Source organism: Apium graveolens, chromosome 7 (assembly GCF_009905375.1).
Source record: "Apium graveolens cultivar Ventura chromosome 7, ASM990537v1, whole genome shotgun sequence".
Lineage (NCBI taxonomy): Eukaryota > Viridiplantae > Streptophyta > Magnoliopsida > Apiales > Apiaceae > Apium > Apium graveolens.
In genome coordinates, this window is record NC_133653.1 from 269,120,853 (window position 1) to 269,141,009 (window position 20,157).

The 20,157-nt window shown below is 33.5% G+C and overlaps 2 protein-coding genes across 4 annotated transcripts; one reads left to right on the forward strand and one right to left on the reverse strand.

Moving 5' to 3' along the window:
• The first annotated feature begins 2,991 nt into the window (after nt 1-2,991).
• On the forward strand, nt 2,992-17,198 carry LOC141670722 (histone deacetylase 15). Of its 3 annotated transcripts, none has more exons than XM_074476707.1 (19): nt 2,992-3,121; nt 4,659-4,933; nt 5,013-5,195; nt 5,320-5,490; nt 5,655-5,760; nt 7,957-8,033; nt 8,409-8,484; nt 8,795-8,859; nt 9,082-9,137; nt 9,373-9,496; nt 9,635-9,760; nt 9,905-9,955; nt 10,923-10,991; nt 11,851-11,959; nt 12,259-12,338; nt 15,199-15,281; nt 15,376-15,421; nt 15,904-16,072; nt 16,816-17,198. In XM_074476707.1, the coding sequence occupies exons 2-19, from the start codon at nt 4,661-4,663 to the stop codon at nt 16,932-16,934; spliced, it is 1,983 nt and encodes a 660-aa protein (XP_074332808.1). In that variant the 5' UTR covers nt 2,992-3,121; nt 4,659-4,660; the 3' UTR covers nt 16,935-17,198. The 3 variants fall into 3 exon arrangements, with proteins under 3 accessions (XP_074332808.1, XP_074332806.1, XP_074332807.1); XM_074476705.1 differs by having other exon boundaries at nt 2,993-3,121; nt 5,013-5,240; XM_074476706.1 differs by lacking the exon at nt 2,992-3,121 and adding an exon at nt 3,940-3,959 and having other exon boundaries at nt 5,013-5,240.
• A 326-nt stretch (nt 17,199-17,524) lies between these two features.
• LOC141670723 (transcription factor MYBS1) lies at nt 17,525-18,752 on the reverse strand. The gene is made up of 2 exons (XM_074476708.1): nt 18,313-18,752; nt 17,525-18,195 (listed from the first exon to the last, which is right to left on the reverse strand). Exons 1-2 carry the CDS (start codon nt 18,750-18,752, stop codon nt 17,739-17,741), a joined length of 897 nt encoding a protein of 298 aa, XP_074332809.1. The 3' UTR covers nt 17,525-17,738.
• Nucleotides 18,753-20,157: the final 1,405 nt, after the last annotated feature.

Below are 20,157 nucleotides of genomic sequence, written 5' to 3' on the forward strand. Positions count from 1 at the left end.
AAAGCCGAATCCGAAGTTTCGAGTCATGCTTCTCTTAAATCGACCTCAGTGCATGCAACGCCCGGTTCGTCCAAGATCTTTGTTAAGCCCATTTTGAAAGAGCGTCTATGTGATGTGGAGTTGTTGACCCGTGTTGGTGTAGTTGATTTGTTCAAGATTGAAGGTTGTGAATCGCTGCTGTCTCCGGCAGATGTTGTTTACCCCGAGTTGGTCAGAGAGTTCTAGGAAAATTTTCGGCTGTTACAGGATGATTTGGTATTTTCCGATGTTCGTGGTACTCCGATAGTATTCAAGGCCGATATGCTTGCTCGTATCGGAAATCTGTCTGACAAAGGTGGCTGCCCCACACGACTCATCAAGATTTTATGGTTGTTCCTAGATTGTAGTATGAAGAGCAACTCAAATCGATTGTTGGTGATGACTTTATCGATGTGTCCGTCTAGCCCTCGGTATCAGACTTAATCCCTCTTTCTTTGCTCTTGTTTAAACTGTTTCATACAAATGTTTTTCCTAGGAAAAGTGGTAGAGATAGAGTCACGTTTCAGGACTCTATTTTGTTGTCATTGTTTGTTAAAAAGGTTCCTTGTGATATTGCATCATTAGTCATCAGGAACATGAGTCATTGTTCGACTCATGAATCCATGCACTTATCATACCCTGCCTTGTTAACCAAAATATTCACTTATTTTTGTGTTCCTCTTGCTAATGTTAAGTTCGAGAAATTGAGTATTATTTTTGATATGTCTATTTTGTCTACCAATAACATTTCTGTCACTGAGTCAAATGATTTGATTTTTGATGATGCCCACCGTTCGTTTGGTGGTTTTCCTAAGTCCCCGTACTATGCTTCCCAGCCAAATGACCAGGATAATACCATTGTCCTTAACTCCCTGTTAGCCAAATTAAATGAGAACTCTGCTGCTTTAGCTTCTTTAAACCAACATTTTGCATCTGTTGAGTCTCTAGGTTCCCTGACTTCCCAGGTTAGTATGATGAGAGCCTCATATGACCTGTTTAATAAACATGTTTGTCAATCCCTTGATGTCATTAACTCTGAGCTAAACATATTGTATACTCATGATAAACGGATGACAAAGACAGTGGACTTTGAGTTTGGTACTTTGCAGAAGGGCATGTGTGCCTCTGCCAAAGCCTGAGAAAAAGCTTTTGTTAAGTCTTTCTTTCGACTGGGTTCGGAAATTAAGTTGTTGTCGCAGTAACTGTCCGCTATGCAGGACAAATCCAAGATGTATTGACAAAGAAAGAAAGACCGGATTGGAGACTGCACTCTTGAAGAAATTACAACACCTCTTCTTCTTCCTGCTATACCTCCTCCGTCGGTGTTCGGGATGACCCGCGAAGAATACAAATCGAAGATCTTTGAGTGGATGAAGGAACGAGATGGCACAACTCCATATAAGGATGGTTTCGATAAACTGTTTTCTGAGTACGGCAAACCTCCAGTGTTTCCTCAAGACAAAGACAAAGGCAAAGCCCCAGTTAATTTATCCGATTCTGACTGAAGACCCCTTTTATGTGATGAAGGGGGAGAGTTATTAATGGTATTTATGAGACAATTTTTAAATTTGGTTGATGATTTTGAACTTGGTTTATGTTTTTGGATGATGTGTTTGAATGTTTACAACTAGACACACTGGTTTATGGGAATCATTTGAGATTGTGTCATTCATGTTTATACTTAGTGTCTCATTCATTCATATCATTATCTCATTCGTGCATCTTATCTCATTCATATAACTGTTGCACTTATATCATAAACTACAATATATATTCTATTGCTACCAGCTCTCTTTTACAGGTCTTAAAGTGTTTTTGATAGGGGTATCTTTTATGTTCTCTTTGTCATCATCAGAAAAAGGGGAGAATGTTAATCTATCAGGTTTATGATGATTGTCTTCCAACAAAAGAATTCTAGCAGCAATCTTACCCGAGATCGAATCATTGCAATTTCACACATATTCCAGAGATAGTATATTTCAGAATAGGTTTGTTAGGGTTTAATATATATCTATTTTTGACTGAATACCTCTTTCTACAACAAATCCTATCTGATAAATTTAGTTTGAACTATTCAAACACTTATCTTTTACTAAGTTTATCTCTTTCAAAACAAACTAAAAGATTATCTTTCAAGACTTATTCAAATATTTTTAAACAAACCCGTTTAAATTATATCTATCTTATCTCTTGTTTGAAAATCATCTATGTTAGATTTTTCTTATAAATACAACTTTTATATTAAGATTAAACACTAATGCTTACACGCTTATTCTTTATCTGATATACAAAGTCTTGTTCTCCATTCTTTCAATATATATCCAGTCGAACAAGATAATAGTTTGAGTTGTAATTCTGATATTTATTCTTTGTATCATGTTTTCCATATCAACTTGTGCCGGGTTGTGGCAAAGGTTTGATTTCAGAAGAGTAGCCAAGGTAGCTAGTGGGCTAGGATATAGCAGGTGTGCTAGGTAGCAAGTGTGTCAGGGAAACGTTTCTTTCAAGGCTATTTTTTGTAATCAAGGAAAAAATTATAAATTTTTTTATTGAAGTTGATATAATATATAATGACTAGGATTAAGGGTCGAAACAAGTGAAAACTCCTATTGTTTTTACATTGTTCATTTTTCATGTTACTGCATTTAGATAACAATTTTACATTCTGCAGTTAATCGAAACTGTCTCATTCGTAAATGGTACGTTTCATTTACATAAGAAACTGTTCTATTGCCATATCGGTTAGAATATTGTTTATATATATTGGGCCTTTAAATTTCAAGATTTGTATCTAATCAGTTTTAAATTTCCCCGTTCTTAGATTTCTTATAATTTCATTTTTTAATTACAATTATATGTCAGGGCTATTTTGTTGTTAATTACTAGTTGATTAAATAATTCCAGAAATAAAGAAAGTAATTCTATGGGCCAAGCCTGGAAAATTGTTTTTTATTTCCAAGAAACCAATGGGCTGAAATTATTTAATTAATTTATTTTATTTCGGGTCGGGTCAACCGGGCCCCAATTCTTAACAACATACATATATTTCCCCAAATACATAGAGACCCATTTAGCTGAATCTTCCTAGCTGTGCCCTAACCTGGTAATTTCAAACTCTCTTCTCACTATTACACACACAGATATTTCAATTGTGTATGTATGTATATATGTTTTTACATGTTCTACTATATCTTTTCTTGAATTTTAGTTTAATTCAAATTTAAAGATTGGATTTCTATGTGAAAAGATTGATTTTACTTGCTTTAAAGCTTAACGATTTCATCTTTAGCTTGATACTAACTTGCATTGCCAAGATTCTTGAAAAAAATTGAAACTTTTCTAGTGTGAGTAACATTTTATGTATGTATATGTGTATGTATATATGTGTGTATGTATTGAACATTGATTGGAGTTGCTGTGATGCCTAAAGATTTCAACTTTATCTTGAAATTCAAAGCCGGTTTTTCTCGAAAAAAATTATGTTTAAAAGTCTTGAGTAGCATTTTTCATATGTATATATGTGTGTATATATGTGTGTGTATATGTTAAAAAGATTGTTTATAGTTTCTGTGAAGCCTAAAGCTATCAACTTTATCTTGATATTCAAAGACCGTTTTTCTCGAAAAAATAATGCTTAAAAGTGTGACTAGCATTTGTTATATGTACACGTGTGTGTATATGTTTAAAAGATTGATTGGGGTTGGTTTAAAGCTTATAGATTTCAACTTTAGCTTGAAATTTAACTGGCATTTCCCAGTTTCTTTAAAAAAAATTTTTTTTTGGAGTGTGAGTAACATGTATGTATGTATGTATGTATGTATGTATGTATGTATGTGTATGTACTAAACATCTATTGGAGATGCTTCAAAGCTGTATGATTTGAACTTTGGCTTGAGTTTCGACTTGCATTGCTCAATCTCATAAAGTAAAGATTTTGAATGGTAAATATATTTTTAACTGTGGGTAGCATTTTACGTATGTATTTAGGTATCCCCGAGACTTGAACTTTAGCTTGAGATTCAGCTCCCAGCTCCCAGTTTTAACTTTATGTATATATATGTATTAAAGTTTTATTTTTGGAAACCTGAGAGTAGTATTTATATTAGTGTGTGTATATATATATATATATATATATATATATATATAAGATTGGTATAAACACCCTAGAACTTAACAATGGCCCTGTTGGTCCTACAGTTGGTTAAGCTGTTCTAATGTTTTTTATATTACCAAAAAAAAACAAGAGATGAGAAGATATGGAAAGTTTATGCAGAAAATTTGCTTATGGCTGTTTATTACAAATGGAAGCAGGCTTGTTTCTATGTTAATCTTTTAACTTTTATTGTATTTGACCCTGTGTAGTTAAGTAGTTAAAATATATTTGGGGAAATTTATAAAATTTTATCACATGCAATGTGCTCTAAAACTACTTCTGGATAGCCTAATGAAGCACCTATTTTCTATTGAATTTGTTGCTTAAGGTGAAAATAACCAGTAATCCACAGGATTTTTTTTTCATTTGTTTACCATTTGTAGTCACCCTTTTTGTTTCGTTCTTTTTCTTCTATATGTTTCTTTCTCTCTGTATTTCTATTTCTGTTGAATATGGCGGTCATATGTTTGTCGTTTTGTTTATAAAGGAATGATTCTGTCAGAAAATTATCATCTTGTACCCGCGAGCAACATGGTTCCAGAATCTGTGCAACTGAGCCGTCTTAAAAATGTTGAGGCTGAAAACAGTCTTGAAGAACGGAAAGACCAAGTTTTACGTCAAGGATCTAGAAGGCAGGAAAACAAAGGTCCTCTTGGAGCCAGTTCATGTCTCAATTCTGAAATTTCTGGGAAACTAGCAGATATTTCTGCTAGAGGTACGGAAGGGGACCTAAATGTCAATGTACAAAACAAAGTTTTACCTGTAAGTAGTGTTCAAGATCTTCTTTTTTTATTTTAGTGTTACAGATGTTATATATAGTTATGACCATGTTGCATTGCAGAAAAAAGATGGGAATGGTCAAGATATGACTTTAAAAGACCTGTACAATGATGAAGTTACCTTCAGCGACGAAGATGATGACAGTGATTGGGACCCTGTACAAAAACCTACTGGAAACGTAGGATCTTCTGGAACCACTTCCTTTATAGATGTTGAAAACACCGGGAAACTATCAGAAACATGTGTGAGTGACACTACAAGGGATCATGATATCACTTCACAACAAGAGGTTATTTTCGAAAAGAAATCACAAAAAAAATTACTTAATAAAAATTAATAATAACCTTCACCGTGTGATTGCATTGCAGAAAAAGTCAAGTCAGCATGAAGATATGACTTTACAAGATTTGTACAATTGTGAAGTTTCTGATGAAGATGATGACAGTGATTGGGATCCCTTGCCAGTGCCAACAGCAGCAGTGAAGTGGTTTTGTGTTAACTGTACCATGGTTAACTTCGAGGATGTTGTGCATTGTGGTGTATGTCCATTTAGCATTTGTTTTATCTATTCTACTGTTGATTGTGATTTTTTAGTAGTTTCACATGCTCCGGAGTCTGGGTACTCCACATCCTGATATGAGCCGGTTTTGTTCTTGTTGTACATGTAATTTTTTATAATTATCTGATGCAATAATTTATGCAGATCTGTGGGGAACATAGAGAATCTGAAATCCTTATGCATGGATGTTTCGCATCCCCTTTTTTCAAAGGACTTGGGAGCGAAGTACCAATAGAAGGGATATTGAAAGGTGGTTGCACACAGTTTATTGGCTTGCTATGTGTCATATGTCATTCCTTTTAGCATTTATGTCTAGGTTGATAATTGTTGCATGTGTTTAAGCTCTTGTGGGTTTCATATTAAAATTTCCATTATGGTCATTGCTTGATTGGGAAAAACTTGTAAGTAAATCACACTCGTGCCCACGCGCGCAGACACACACATACTGGCTATATGTAATACATATATCTGTGTGTTTTTAGGGATCACATTATCTTTAACAAGCTTTTCCAAATGTTTCGTTTACTGTTTTGGTGTGTTGATGTGTCGACCTGTCACAGTCACAACAATTTTTAATTTGTCTAATTTAAATATCTGTTGTTCTTATGGTTGTAAGATGCTTGCAATGTTGTGGGGGATATCCACAACTCATTTGGTAAATGATAACCACTAATGTCAAATCTTTCATACATGGTAGATTTCACTAGATGCGGACATTTTTATCAGGTAATAGATGCTTGATGCTAGTGTTAAATTTAGAAAAGAAAATGTACATATAGTCCAGAAAATTGTAATGACCATTGACCACTTGCTGCTTTTGGAATTGTTTGTAAAATCATGCATATAATTTCAAATGGAAAGCTCTTTCCTTTCTGCTCCGTATTTTTTGGAACACTCTTCTAAGCAGAGAAAAAAATAATTTTTTAATTGAGTTTCACTTTTAGATACTGGTTTGGCATGTGTTTCTTATGATTCACGGCATCTATACCTGAGTAAATGGAGAATGGCGGGGATGATAAAAACAAATGCATTGCAAATTGGTGCAGTTGCTAATGATAATGGAATTCTTTAGAATGAATTGAGAAAACTTTTATCTAAATCTTATGACTATATGTAGACGACGTATGCAGACGACGTATGCAGACAGTACAAATTGTTCTCAAGCTGTATAAAAAAAGGCGGGATGTATTCAAAGCACTCCAATATTATGTCTACTAATTATTATAAAGCATTGTATGTTAAGATTATAAGTGTTGTATGATAAAACACATTAAATGTGATCCAAAACAGTTCCATTTCTGACATACAAGGGACCTATTGTAGACAGTGGGACACCAAATATGTTTTATTGAAATGCTCTTGTATTAGGGTTGTAAGATATGTTACATGTATCCCATACCATCTGATGCTGAGAACCTATATATAGATATCTGGCAATAAGAAACACTCTAGTATTATACACCTGAAATTATGTCCGCAATGACGCAGCGTACGACCACTATATGATATTTAAGTAAAACCTGTAAAGATTATTGAAAGTTGTAACATATTTTTTCAATATCATTAATTGCTTAGAATTTAGAATTATTAATGTACAACCAAAGCATTGTTTTGACTGAAATATCTAGCATAAAGTTTATGACTATGTTTCTTGAACTGTTTTTTTATAAATATATCTCAAGGGAGTTACTTGGAAACTTTCTCATCCCCATTTGTACATGTAGCAATGAAGTAATAAAATAGATGTCATAAAGTTTGTCGTGCTAGTACAATCCTAGAAAGAATATGCTAATTTGTTGAGGGAAGAAACTTATTGGTAAACTGTATTATTAATTTGAAATAATACCCCGCTTACTGGTAGCTATATATGGTTAAATATATATCTCCATACTAGTTTTAGATGTACTCGATATTTAGGAGAGAATCCTTTGGAAATATCTTACATCATGTAGTGGAAAAAACAAACTTATGGTTCAATTAGGCTCATGAAGAAGATTCAGAAGTATAGGGGTATTGGTAGATCATTGGTCACATAGCAGATGAATAAAGGAATTACCTGATGCAGGAAGAAAGGGAATATCCCTAGGAATATTATGGTTACTTGATAGAATACCAGGTGGGAAATATTAGAGCCACCTGCTAGTTGGTAAATATTTGGTCAAACAGCGGACAAGGTAAGGATTTTAACATTCCTGCCTGTTCTGTAGGACCAACTTAAATTGGTGAATTACCTGATGCAAAACGATATTCTTTTTAGTGGTTTGTTTAAGTTAGCTTTGTCACAATGACAATGTTCTTTTTGAAATTTTCCTATATAAGTGTTGATCTGCTTGCAATACAAATCATTCAGCACATGTGCCAGTTTAATAAAAGCACTTGCTATCTATCATTTAATGAAAAAAATTGTTTGCAGCTTATTTATCGGGATACTTTCTCCTTTTTGTAGATCAATTCTTGCAAGATTTATCATCGGACAGTATCACAGCAGTAGGATTTGATGAAAGAATGTTGCTTCACTCTGAAGTATGTTTCTTCAGCTCTTTGTATATTTAGACATATCTTCTGGAAAGCTTTTATTTTTATTGTTGGTAACAAAATTGTTTTTTCTTTTCATTATTATATTTTGCAAACATGAATACTACTATTCTTGTATCATCAATATTACTTATGTGTGCATCTAATTACTTGTGCATAATGTATTTTATGTTTTCTTCCTTTTGCCTATGACTATTCCTATGTAAATCAGTTAGTGTTTTACTTCACCATTTTATTAATATCCAATAGCTTCTGTTTTTCTGGAATAAATTACATGTATTTTGTCTTTCTAATCAGTATTTATTGACTGATCACTAAATCATATCTCTTGGATTTGGTTTTCCTCCCCTTTTACCGGATTAGGTTGTAATTAAACCGCATCCACATCCAGAAAGACCAGATCGACTACGAGCCATTGCTGCTAGCCTTGCAACTGCAGGTATGTTGTATGTGCCTATATAGTCTTATGCATGCAATATTCAAAGCTTTGGTTTGTATTTCATTCTGATAAAGCTTTGTTTATCGGGCTGTGGGTGTAAAAGCTCTATATAGGCAGAAGCTAAAAATCCCTTAGATTTCTAGGTTTGCAAAATTACATGCTCGTTACTGATATTTAAAGCTTTCTAAAATGTTCCAGGTAAAAAAATTGTAATCTCCTTAAATATTCTAAAGAAATAATGTTTTTAACTGTTAAAAAAGAAGTATTATGCAAAATTAAGAAGAAATTGAAAAAGGGCTTCTTGTTGCAGGTATATTCCCTGGAAAATGCTTTAAAATACCTGCAAGAGAAATCACGAGGGAAGAACTCAAAAAGGTATGCCCACCCTCGCTTTAAAGGCCCACAAAGGCACATACTTTTTTCTTGATTGGGAAATTAATCATACGTGGAATGCCAGAATCTTATACCTGGCTCATTCTAAAAAGTACAATCCTGTTATACCTTTTACCATATATTGAGTGTGGAAGTATAAAGTAGCATTCCCCTCGTCCTAAAGGTAATGATCTTATAGGGTTTTCCCTTTCATGCTATTCATAGGTTCACTCTTTGGAGAATATTGAAGCTGTAGAATATTCCAGCCAAATTGTTGCTAGGTATATACTTTAAGGCTTTTAATAATTGATTATTGTTTATATTATTTTCAGTTCCATATATGGCATCACTAATATTCTTGTTTTAATTGCATTTTCCTGTGTAAATGTCCTTGCATGAATATCTTGTCATCACACTCTTGAATGCTCAAGATTAGTAAAAATGAGTGTTAGATCTTGTTATAATCCATTTGACGATATACTATTCATGTTGCTAACTTATTTCTTGAACTGGCAGCTATTTTACGTCAGACACATATGCGAATGAACATTCAGCACTCGCTGCTCGGCTGGCAGCAGGCTTATGCGCTGATCTAGCTTCAACAATTGTATCTGGTCGTGTCAACAATGGATTTGCTTTGGTAAGTACAACCTAGTTTTAATTTTTAAACACCTTGGCTCTCTTGTAATTTATTGGTTCTTGCTTTAATTTGATTGTTAAGGTGAGAAAAAATGAATGACGCCTTAATTGTTTGCTTAACTTGCTGCATGTGTGTTAGGTTCGTCCTCCTGGTCACCATGCTGGTGTAAGTCATGCTATGGGATTTTGCCTGCACAACAATGCTGCAGTTGCTGCTTTAGCAGCTCAAATGGCTGGAGCAAAGAGAGTTTTAATTGTAGATTGGGTAATTAAAAGGAATTCTTTGTATAAAACCACTTTGCTTTAGTTGTTCCATCACTGTAGAGGAGAAAGATTTCAGGTGTTCGTTTTTTGCCTGAAGTGCGTATACTTTGTTCCGAGCAATAATTTTTGTCCCCCTCTCTGTCAGGATGTTCATCACGGAAATGGAACACAGGAAATATTTGAGAACAACAAATCGGTGAGTTACATTTTTATATCTTAAAATAAGCATAGCTTAATGTGAGAAAGTGTTTTAGTAAATGAGTTAAGTTCCACTAAAAACAGATGTAGATACAGGTTATAGTTAAAACGTATCCTACTTATATTTAGACTAATACTAGCAGAACAGAGTTTCATACGGGAGCGTGACAACGATTTACATTCCAGATATATTTAAAATTCTATTAAGAAGAAAGGACAACATGTCACACATGAGCCAGATTTCACATTTTAAAGTTACCTTGTATATTCAGATAGTCATTATTTTCATTTAATTAAACTCTCCATCCTCTAAAAACTTGCTGATTGTTGAGTTCCTTTCTATATATTTTATCTCCTCGTTAACCATTGTTAATGAGAATAATAAACTGACAGTTCCCATGCCTGATTATATTTCCTTGAATACGATGTATGTGTATTACTTGTAAAGTCATATTTCGATCCACATGTGGGCTAAATTTAAGAACTTGGATTTTGGCTTTTTTTCTATTCCTTAATCTCCTTTTTCTTATGTCATGTACGTGTGGTAATTTCTAATGGGTATTGAATAAATGTTAGATAAGTTTGTATAAGATGTAATTAGGTTATGGACTATCTATCTATTTGAGATGAGTAGGCAACTATATATTACCTTAAGAGGTGGATAAGGGTGTAATTGTTATTATTTTTGTCTAATCAATTATTTATTTCCCTATAATTCTAAGTAGGAATAAGTTGGATAAAAAAGAATACTTTTGGAACCCCATATTTCATTAGTTTAATAATCATTCTATTTACATTGTTTTTCAAATATCCACTTTCTATAATCGAATTTTTTCCTAGATCTGTTGTCGAGAAATTCTTAAGTTATGATTGATTTCTTTAAATTAACTTTTTTTGTGGGTAGTTACAGTGTACTTTTATTGTTTTACTTGTTGATCATGTTAAATTGTTGATCTATTGTTTAGGTTTTGTACATATCCTTGCATAGACATGAGGGTGGGAAGTTTTACCCTGGTACCGGAGCTGCTAGTGAGGTACTTGCTTTCTCTTTTGTAAATAATGTAAATGTAATGGTAACTGTGGTGCCAATTTAGCTTTATGATTTTTGTTTCTGTATGGACAACTGAAGGGTTTGAGAAAGTCTCAATTATGCGACATGGTATCATTATGGTTTCTAAACATATAAAATACTATATATGAAACATATGTGACCCTAACTGTTTGTTTCACATTGAGTACTGATGCTGCATACTTGACACATGAATACTTGACACTTCATTTTTTCAACATTCACACATGTATCCATATTGAGACTTTCAGCGGAGTTCCGGTAACCTGTATTAAATCACACTTACTCTGCATTGAGACTCTGACTTATATCCCATATTTGATCCTTTTGACCACTTTGTAAAATTAGGTCCCATTATTATGGGTCCCCCGATTTCTGAAAGCCACTACTTGGTTTAGCTGGTTGGAGTACCTTCTAGAAATTAATTGGGTACTTGAGGACTGATGGGAACATTAGTCGTATACATTTAATTGTTATCTTTGACAAAAGTAATAATTATCACTACTTCCGTCTTGATCCATTTCCCCCTATTTGTGGCTGATTTGTCTGATTACTCCATTTTTTTTCATGTCTAGACCCAGTTTCCTGTTTTTTCTTTGCCTGCACCTGCTTTCTGATTTTGCCCGCCTTAGACCTGTTTTTTCTTGCCTAGGCCTAATATCCCCCTCCTTTGCAGAAAACATGCGAAGGAGCCTATTTTTCCCTAATCAAGGCGTTTTCCTGACCCCTAGCGCCTTGGAAACTGCCTAGGTTGTGTTTTAAAACTGCAAAATAGATGTTGATAAAATTTATATATAATTGAAGATAAAATTTTCGTTATCCAGGTCGGTACAAATGGTGCAGAAGGTTACTGCGTGAATGTTCCTTGGAGCCGTGGAGGAGTTGGTGATAATGACTACATCTTTGCATTTCAGCAAGTTGTGCTTCCTATAGGCAAGTATATGTGCATCCCGTGTTTCTAATCAATTTATATCCCAGAAATGATCTTTCTTAAGAACCTAAAACTGTAATGATATTATTATAGTTTCAAGGATATTCTATATACAATGTTTATCGTAATACCTTTATACTCGTAACTTGTTACATTGTACATGATGATGAACATAATATAGAATGTAAGAATTCCATTGTAGTTCCTATCTATGTTACTAATGGCTATGAGCCCATGACTGAGAAATTTGTATCACTTGTTGTTCACCTCATCAGATATGTTTTATTCTCAAATTTTGCAGCTTCCGAGTATGCCCCTGATTTCACCATTATATCAGCTGGATTTGATGCCGCTCGGGGCGATCCTCTGGGTTGTTGTGATGTAAACATTCTTGCCCATTAGCTCTTCTTTTTTCTAATAAAGGATGCATTTTATGAAGTTTTTGGTTACACCTCTGTATTATACAAGTTTAAACACATTGTATAATGGCTTGCGACCTTGCATTAGAAGCACATTACCTTTCCCTTTTTAAAGAAGCTAAAACTATAGAAATTAGGCTCTACAGTGGAAGCACGGCACTTTGGGACTACCTAAACTGGAACACTTGTTGTCTGCTACAGAAACTCTAGACAAACTGAATGAGACTACAGTTCAAGTTTAATACTATACTATCAAGAATTACTCATGTTATATCCTATTAGAAGAATTCGAACTTTATGAAATGGATTGCAAAAGTTAAAACCAGTTGTCATTCTTAAAACTTGGAGAAGATCAGTAGATGTACCGATTTAGGATTAATAAAAAATCGGGGATTAATCGGAGTTAAAATCGGATGTATTATAATTTTAATATTAAATTGTAGTATTATGATTATATTAGTTATTTATTAACATATATATATATATATTTATTATATCATAATCTATATAACTATTCATATTTAAATGAATATAGTATTTAATTTTAATAAATAATTATATATACTCCGATAAATAAAAACTTGTAAGGATTAATCGGATTTAAAAAATCGAATAGGCCGGGTACCTTGCAGGGGATTAATCGGAGATTTTTAGAATACTGCATGTGACCGTGTTTCTTGTGCTTTAGTGGTTACTTGACGGTGGAAATCTAACATCCATGAAGAAAAGAATAACCTGGAAGGCATGTAACCATCATGACCAATATTAATTGAAGTGGATTAAAATGCAATAATTTAGAACTGTGTCAAGACAACAGATATAGTGTAGGCAACTGTAATATGGGGAATACTGCTAGATTACTTTAGACACTTCTAGGATTTGGCTTTCCCTTGTAATAGAGAAAGTGTTGAATAAGTATCTTGGATAACGCAAGCATGTAAGAAGCTAAATATGCTGGTATGTTTCCACACATAGCTTGAGCATAAGGCAAGTGAACTCGTAGACTAGGCATCATGTGTAAGTGTAACATTAAGCATGACCTTGAAGAAGTGTAAAGCTAGTTGGTAACCCGTGCAAAGCACGGACCCGAAATTAAAATAATATCAAGTTATTAATTACATAAATTTGAACCTTATATTCCGTGCAAAATACATATTGAAATATAATAAATAAATGTTAAATTATGTAGTTAAAAGAAATCGAAGCAAATGTAATTATGAAATTTTGTCGTATAGTTCTTTTTTTCACTAATATGACTTATAAATCCAGTTATAGTTATAGTTCTAGTTAGACACCTATTTATTTTACTTGTTATATAAATCTAATACGATTATTTAAAACTTAATCGACGCATGGATGTAAATCAACAAATAAAAATTAAAGTGAAAACAAAGTCTACGGAGAGAGAGTAGAAGTAAATTATGTTAGTTGAGATTTAATTATATAAAATTTTAAAAATAGTTATATAATTTTCTAGTGAATACCAAGATTTGGTATTTTGTGTTCTAATACAACATGGTTTTGCTTATTAGTATAGATAGTTGATAACCCGTGCGAATCAAATTAAAAATATTAAATTATTATTTATAGTGTGAAACACAGATCGACATTAATATATTAATATGAAATATTAAATAGGTACTTGTAAAGAATAATTATGTAGTTAAAAAGGGATCGAATCAGATATGAAATTTCCCGGTATATATCTAGTCTTGCATTGCTTTATTTGTTATAGAAATCTAACATATTAGTTTTGTTTTTTAAAACGAATTGTATAATTATCTTATGAACCAAATATATGTTATTTAGATAATTTAATATTAATTAATATTATTTGATAGTTATCTTGTAATTAACTTTTTCAATATAGTTTATTTAATATTACTTAATTATTGATAAAAAAATATAGTAAATAGACGCTTGGATGAACACTAACAAATAGAAAATAAAGTTTAGAGAGCATAGAAGTCAATTTGTATTATGTGAGTACCAAAATTTGGTACTTTTGGTACTTTTGGTACTTTTGTGTACCAATAAATGGTTTCACTTATTAATAAAGAGTATAGATAGATAGTTGATAACCCGTGCGAATCAGATTAAAAATATCGAATTACTATTTGTAGTGCGAAACACAGATTGAAATTAACATATTAATATGAAATATTAAATAGGTACTTGCAAAGAATAATTATGTAGTTAAAAAGAATTGAATAAGATATGAAATATCCCGGTATATATCTAGTCTTGCATTGCTTTATGTGTTATAGAAATCTAACATATTAATTTTGTTTTTGTGAAACGAATGATATAATTATCTTATGAACCAAATATATGTTACTTTAGATAATTTAATATGAATTAATATTATTTGATAATTATCTTATAATTAGCTTTTTCAATATAGTTTATTTAATATTACTTAAATATTGATAAAAAAAATTCAAATTAAAAGTAAATAAACGCTTGGATGAACACCAACTAATAGAAAACAAAGTTTAGAGTGATTAGAAGTCAATCTGTATTAGGTGAGTACTAAAATTTGTTACTTTGGTACTTTTGTGCACCGATATTTGTTTCGCTTATTAATTAAGAGTATAGATGTAAAGAGAAAAACAATAATAAATTTAACCTTAAAAATCATCGTAAAGCCAAGCAAACTTACCAAGAAATAGTATTAGGCAAACCTGGGAAGAAATAGTTTCAAGTTGAATATCTGTTTTACATCTGCAAACTTGTGAAGAAACATTTTTATGATTTCTATTTGGTAGTAACGTTGATTTTTTATAATGTTACCGCTCTTTATAATTGTACTGTTTCTTTAGGTGACTCCTGCTGGCTATGCACAGATGACAGAAATGCTAAGCACATTTGCTGGGGGGAAGCTACTTGTTATACTTGAGGGCGGGTGAGTCATTTCTGTCATGGTGTTTTCAACTGTTTTAATGGCTGTTGGTTAGATTGTTTTTTTTAAATGTTTTTTCTATCATCTATTTGCACAGATATAACTTGCGATCAATATCATCCTCTGCAACAGAAGTAATCAAGGTAAACTACCAAGAAGAGTAATTTAGATAGTAGGTCTCTCATTTTTGTGAGAAATTGACTGCAGTTACCTGGGTGGGTATGATCTTTTAGTGTTTTTTTCCTTTTTAATTAGTACATTGTATACAGAAAATTCTAATTACTTAGTAGTAGATTAATGTGCTGGTTTCCCAATTTTATTTCGCGAACCGTCACCCCATTTTTTTCCGGAGTGTTTCTTTAAGTTTCACCATCTCTTTATCTTATTAATCTCGGTTTTCATCTCTTTTTACCAAGTAAGCGGAAGTGAGTTTTCAAGTATATTGATTATGCCTGTCATGTTGTGACAAAATATTGGCAAGATAGTTGCCTTGTAACCTTCCTGCTTCAGTATGATATAATTGATAGAGCTTTTAGAGTTGGAAGAGAGACTTGTGTTGTACATCACTTCAGACTTTACTTCTGTTTCTCATTTGGAGCTTTTGGCATGGCTTTCTGTGAATAAGGTATTGCTTGGTGCAAGACGTGTATGCAAAGTGGACAATGTTGTACCAACCAAATCTGGACTACGAACTGTTGTTGAAGTTCTAAAAATTCAGAAGAACTTTTGGCCTAAACTAGATTCAGCCCTCTCAAACCTGCTTTCATTATGGGGTGTTCATCTCCAGGAAAAAAGTAAGTGCAGTTCTTATTGTCATGACATATTTTTCTTCTCAATCAAGTGTTTTCTGATTCTACTTCTGTTTCTAGAGTAGCGTCGGTCTTATCAGACTTACCCGATATCTATTCCAGTTTTAGGGGGGAAAATTGCTGTCTTGTAGTAATAACAAAGATGTAGGAATTGTTGTACGAATTTTAGAGTATACGTAAAGGTGGCACATGAGATGCACACTGATATACAGGGCGAGACCTTAGATGATACAACGGGTTGATGTGGAATTTATTCTGGCTTTGTTTCAATTTCATATCTGCATTCTATGGAAGAAAAAAAAATTGTCCTTAAAGAACTTTTTGTTCATAAGGATATTCCTGCATTTATATGTACCTTGTTTGTAATTGATCATTAATTATTGGTTAGGGGACTGTAAGCAACTTTATGATCAATTAGAGAGCTTTCAATCCTTCCAAAATCGATATAGAATGCTCAGTTGAAATGAAGTTTTATTATTTGGCGACTTCTATATTTCAAGGAATCACAGAATTATATTCCCGCTTCCCTGTTTTTCTCTGTAGAACTTTCATGTCCTGGAAACATGACATGGATGTTGAAATGAGTACATGGTCAGTCAATTTTGTAGGTAGAATAAATCTACTAATGTCTCGCTCTTTCACCTGTGTACTTTTTCACTTGTGTGCATTTTAACACATCATACAATGATTTCATACGCGCGTATAATTATTTACTTGTAAAATTTCAGGGAAAAAGATTATAAAAAGGAAACGAGCGTTTGTACCTGTCTGGTGGAAATTTGGGCGGAAAAGGTTTGCATATCAGGTCCTGACCAAAAATCATCGATCAAAATCAAAGAAATGGTAGAAGTTTAAGAATGTCATTAAATGATAGGAATATTACCCTTTAGCAGCAAGCAGCATGCATGCTTAGTCAGTCTTTGTTTTGCACATCTGTAATAGAATTTATCACAGAAGGTGTAGAAGTGTAGGAAGTTTTTAAAGCAGGTAGTTACTTGTAATTGCTGCTTTTATTCTGCGCTGCTGATTGCACACACAATGTGTTTGCATATGATGTGGCTGTTGTGACTTTCTTTTCGCGTAATACAGAAAGGTAGAGAACATTTGAGGAGCTTCCTGTGTCTGCCAAATTTTCTTGGATAGATGGCATGCTGATTTCCTAAATGCCAGGTTTATAATTCTATGGTTTACATTTGTTATCATCATAAAAACATAAGCTAGGTAAACAAAATGAGAAAAAATATTAACATTAAAAAGTCATTCTCTCCAATCTTTTGTTCTCCTTAATGCTCTATTGAGGTCCCTATACAAACATTAATGGAAGCAATTTCTAAAGATAGTAGGTACAAAGAGAATGAGACCAGAAGCCTAGCTTCTTTCTTATCCTTTTAACTCAAAATTAGTCCTAAAGTTTGGTATCCACAATTCTTGATCATGAGTGTGAAAAATATCTGTGAGTACATGATCATAGTCCTCTGTTCAAGTATTTACAAACACTTGATAAGGACAACATGGCCCTCCTGTTCTTCAAGTTGAGCCTATCACTTTTCATTCCATGTGAATGCTTATTGACAAATTATGAAGCTAAATTATTACATAGTTGACAGGGAGAGATTGCGACAGAGAGATAAAGAGTGTGGCACCGCACTCGTTATTGGTGCATAGCTGGTGGTGGTGCCATAGGATATGCAACTGGAAGAACATAAGGATGATGATGAATTTGTGGAGGAAGCATGACTGGAGTTCCGACGGCTGAACCAAGGTGTGCAGAGCCAGCAACCACTGGATGCCCTAGTGGTGCACCGTACATCGCCATTCCTGGGGCTCCAGGATGCTTCATCGGTGGCCCTACTGCCATACCATTTGATGGGTCTGCGGTAAGTTGTTGGCCAGTAATGGGGACGTGTTGAGAGGACACGTCTCCATTATTGACACTGGTAATGTCATGAATGCTAGTTCTTCGTCTATCTCTGTTCATCGAATTCAACCTAATGAAGTACTTCTGAGCATGACTTGCTACCTGTGTTGGTGTTCTTGAAATAACATAGTTTCTTGAAATGCTTCTCCAATCACCCTTCCCAAACTTGTCCAAACCAATCAAAAACAACCTGAAAATCAAGAAACTATCAGTTCATAATCTTAGGAGTTTCTGAGAACAAGTCTTTCTTGGTTAAAGGCCAAGTTCAAAGATTCATAGTCAATAACATGATCAGAATTGGTGTTACCTGTGCTCTTCTTCTGTCCAAGGAATCCCTTTTCGTCGTTCTTGCTCCAGCCTCGAGCTTCCTTTCGATCCTAGACACGTAGAATCACTACCAAACGCTGAAAAGCCATTAGAGAAGTTACAGCTAGATCTCTTAGCTGCAGTATTTGTTACACCATGGTGCTGGTTGTTTTTCGTCGATGAAGATGAGGCCGCTGCTGCTGCAGCGGCCTCGTCTTCACCGGCATATTTCGGAAGAGGCACAAGGCCTGCTTCAATGGCATTGACATCCTCAACAAGCAACTTATAGTGTTCATGAAGTTCCTCAACAGACTTTGTTGGAACCATAGAAGAAATCTTGTCCCATTGCTCCTTAGAGTCTTCAATCCAATGCATGGCAATGGCATTTTCGAAACATTTATCTTCTTCCCTGCTCCACATTACTGAAGCTGAATCTGACATTCTTGATTCTTGGTGTTTAGTTTTCACAAATATTTTGTTTTCTATCACACAAAAATGAGTTAGAGTTTACTGTGAAATTCAGTAATGTGATAAAATATAATTCTTATAAATTATTGGGTGCGTAGGATTAGAGATGGAGAAAGGAGAGATGGTGCATGATAAGGAAGGGTATCAATTGTATTAATGGAAGAGGACCACCTTGAAGTTGAAGGGATGGGTTTGTTTGTCTCCTTCATATAAGACTACTAACACAACTAAAAAAAAAAGTTCAAAATACTGTTATTTCCGCGTATTTCATGGATTGATTTGTTCCGAATTTATCAATGTTTTGTAAGCAAATAATATGTTCATAGCCTTGTATGTCCAATATACTTTTTCTGAATAATAAGGTTTAAGAGATGAGCGAGAGTCGAATTTATGATCCAGTACGACATGCAAATAATCTGTGCATAGTCACGTATGTCTAATGTATTTTTTTTTGAATAATTAGGTCCAGGAGATCAGCGAGAATCGAATTTATGACCCAATATGTCAAAAGATAAGGTCTTGTCATTTAAGTTATCTCATCGCACTCATGCCCAATACACTTGATGCCCAATACACTTGATGTGTGGGGGATAATGTAAATTCTTCACGAAATTTCAAAATGTTGGATACATGTCTTGAATTATAGTATTATTTTCGGGTTAAATATCAAATAGATGACTGATTGCGTCCCAAAAACTTAGGTAGGTCACTGATTGCAAATTTGACTCAAAATGATCATCAATTAACTTAATTTGCCAAAGTCGAAAATTGAAATTAGACAAAATCGAAAAATGTTAACACATGAGAGTTTGGGTCATTCTGGGATTCAATATGGTTATTAAAACTTATTTTTTGACTCACAAAATTATGATGAAATCTCATTTTTAATATTCAAAATTTTAAAAATAACTTAAACCCGGGGAATCAAAGCCAAATTTCATCATGATTCTGTGAGCCAAATAATAAGTTTTAGTAACCAAATTGAAGTCCAAAACGAGCTCTCCCATCCTATGTTAGGTTATTTCAATTTTTGGTTTTATCGAAATGATCAAATTAAGTTAATTAATGACCACTTTGAGTCAAATTTGTAATAACTGATCTACTTGAGTTATGTGAACGCAATCAGTCACCTAGTTAATGTTTAACTCTATTCTTTTCTATATTGTTATATTGTAGGCCTACTCTACACTTATATGCATCATGTACTTGCTCATACAGATGAGAATAATAATTGTCAGATTTTTTTTTCAAACTTGATTTACAAACACTTTTTTTCTTCTACTTTCTCTTTCTCTTTTGCAATGATTGGCACAGACTTTTTACCATTAGATTCTCCTACTACTATCGAATTCATCATTTCGAGTATACTTAAGCATGA

Excerpts from the sequence above, each read along its gene's own strand:
- LOC141670723 (XM_074476708.1), bottom strand. The coding sequence starts at position 18,752 with ATGTCAGATTCAGCTTCAGTAATGTGGAGCAGGGAAGAAGATAAATGT. Across the intron at positions 18,196-18,312 it reads TGGACAGAAGAAGAGCACAG|GTTGTTTTTGATTGGTTTGG; the intron begins GTAACACCAATT and ends CTTGATTTTCAG.
- LOC141670722 (XM_074476705.1), top strand. The coding sequence starts at position 4,661 with ATGATTCTGTCAGAAAATTATCATCTTGTACCCGCGAGCAACATGGTT. Across the intron at positions 5,761-7,956 it reads AATAGAAGGGATATTGAAAG|ATCAATTCTTGCAAGATTTA; the intron begins GTGGTTGCACAC and ends TCCTTTTTGTAG. Across the intron at positions 15,282-15,375 it reads CTTGTTATACTTGAGGGCGG|ATATAACTTGCGATCAATAT; the intron begins GTGAGTCATTTC and ends CTATTTGCACAG.